At 34.4% G+C, this 2,413-nt stretch overlaps 1 protein-coding gene across 1 annotated transcript; it reads right to left on the bottom strand.

Moving 5' to 3' along the window:
• Window positions 1-237: 237 nt before the first annotated feature.
• LOC149143454 (uncharacterized) lies at window positions 238-738 on the bottom strand. Its single transcript, XM_089451834.1, has one exon. It carries the CDS (start codon window positions 736-738, stop codon window positions 238-240), a length of 501 nt encoding a protein of 166 aa, XP_089307960.1.
• Window positions 739-2,413: the final 1,675 nt, after the last annotated feature.

Below are 2,413 nucleotides of genomic sequence, written 5' to 3'. Positions count from 1 at the left end.
TTTTAGGCAAAGCTAATGTACCAAGATTACAGCTTTGTACTTCCTCTTCATCAGCTTGTATCTTTGGTGATTTGAAAACATCATTCTGATCAAAAAGCTTCTCAAGGGGAATAAGACCCTTTGGTATTGAATTATTCTTTAATTGCAATACTTCAGAATTTTCTTTAGACCCAACAAGCATGTTTTGTGGATCTACTTGAGTACTTTCAAATTCTTCTTTCAGCTAAATAAAATTCTTCACCTATTGACCATCTTCAAAACTTGCCAATTGGTGATATTGTCTGGTATAGCTGGTCTATGATGAACTTCAATCTCATATTTTTCAGAAGAATGAGTAGGAATGATAAAAATACTTGCCAAAACAGCAAGAGAATCAACAATGGAATGTTGGTCTCTAGTTTTGATAACGAAAGAATAGGCTTGAAAATTCTCCAACATGTCTAAAACTAAATTTCTGTATGCTCTCATTCTTACATCCTTTGTTTGATAAACACCTTCAACTTGTCTAATAAACAATTCAGAATCTCCAAAAACAGAAATATTTTGAGCTTTCATTCTTATCAAAACATCTAGAACCAAAATCAAAGATGCATATTCAGCCATGTTGTTTGTGCAATCAAAATTCAGTTTGTAAGAGTAAAACTTACTCTCATCACTTGGACTTGTAATCCAAATCCCTGCTCCTACCCCTTCTTTTCCTGCCGATCCATTGAAGTACAATGACCACCATCTCTCCATATCTTTGTCATTTACTTGCTAATTTCCTATTTGCTGATTTTCGGGATGCTGATTTTCTGAATGCTGATTTTCTATTTGCTGATTTTCGGGATGCTGATTTTCTGAGTGCTGATTTTCTGCTCTCATTTCTTCCTCAACACTATCAACTGACTCATTGAAAAGAATGGTAGATCCAAGTTCAGTATCAAATGCATAAATAGGAAAATTCTGAGGTTTATCTTTGCTACTTACCATATAAGCCATTCTAGTCTCCCGATACAATCTCCTTTGTTCACCAAAAACAGGAATTGTGGCATAAGTAAGGTCCATCTGCATTGTGCCTTTGATTTTTTCTACCCATGATCTTGATAATAACATCCCAAACTTTGGTGAAATATCAGCCACAACAATGTCCATAACAACCGTCTTTGCTGGGATTTGTGTTAGACCAACAACAACATCTTTGATTAAATCGATACATTGAACCCTTTTTGAGGCAAAAGAAAATAAATCCTTATATGGTCTTGTTATCTATAACCCCATCATTTCCATAATTACTTTGGGCATAAGATTATGAGAAGCCCTTGAATCCAACATAGCATTATCTAAAGTCATATCATGAATACTAATGCTTACATAGAAAGGAGGAAACTCTTCATTTTGATCATCTTCTAACTTTGGACCCAAATATATAGTAGGATTATCTTCTTGGACATTTAAAATATCAACAACTCTTGGTTGTGAATTCAACATCTTAACAATCTTGCTTCTATATTTGTTTACGTTGAGAATCTCACTAAAGGGACTGATATTTTAATCTTTGAAATTTCATTCTCAAGGTTGAAATCAGGAACAAATCTTTCAGCTTCTTTGATAAGAGGAGGAAGTTGAGTGTCTTTCTTACCAAGCAGAGTGTCTTTCTTACCTTCAGAAATCTTTGGGGTATCATTTTTAGCTTCGAAAACCTTTGGAACATCTTTCTTAGGCTACGCTTTGTTTGCAGTAATTGACACATTTTTGTTTCTAAGATTATATTGTTTTTGCATTTCAAAGATGGCATGTTGATACCCTTTAAAATAATCTGAAGGTTCTTCTCCTTGATTGGCCAAATATGACTCATCATGCTCTTCTTTAGTCAAGAAAATTCTTGACATTTCTTCGTCAAGACAATGGATAGATTCTTCAGGAATTTCAGGATCATCTTCTTCATCAACCAAATTCTACTGAAAAGGAGGTCTCACTGGAGGATCAGGTTGTTGGTTTCTATTTTCTCTTGGTCTTTGTTGGTTTTGAGGTCTCCTGAATTGAGGATTTCTAAATTGAGGTTCATGTTGCACAAGAGGAGCAGAAGTATTTCCAAGAGCTAACCTATCCATCAACTTCTCCATGGTTTTCATCATTGAGTCAAATTTATCTTCAGAAGTTGGTTTTCTTCTTTCAATTTAGTTTTTCCCATTTTTGACTTTTTAGCAGCTATCATGTTTACCTCTACCTTTACTGCATCACTTTGCATTTCAGCAAGTGTAGGTGATTCTCTTTCTCTCAACAAGATAGAAAAGTCATAATCAAATGCTTCAGCATATCTCATTTGTGCTAAGGCTTCCGGAAGTTTCAAATGAGCTGGAATTGAGTCAAAAACTTTATTAAATATTTTCGAAAAGTTTTGAATAGATTCATCAGGTGCCCTTCTAAGATT

Source organism: Pinus tabuliformis, chromosome X, assembly GCF_031772625.1.
Source record: "Pinus tabuliformis cultivar Carrire ecotype Pingquan chromosome X, CPIR1, whole genome shotgun sequence".
NCBI lineage: Eukaryota > Viridiplantae > Streptophyta > Pinopsida > Pinales > Pinaceae > Pinus > Pinus tabuliformis.
This window is presented reverse-complemented; position numbering and strand designations above follow the sequence as displayed.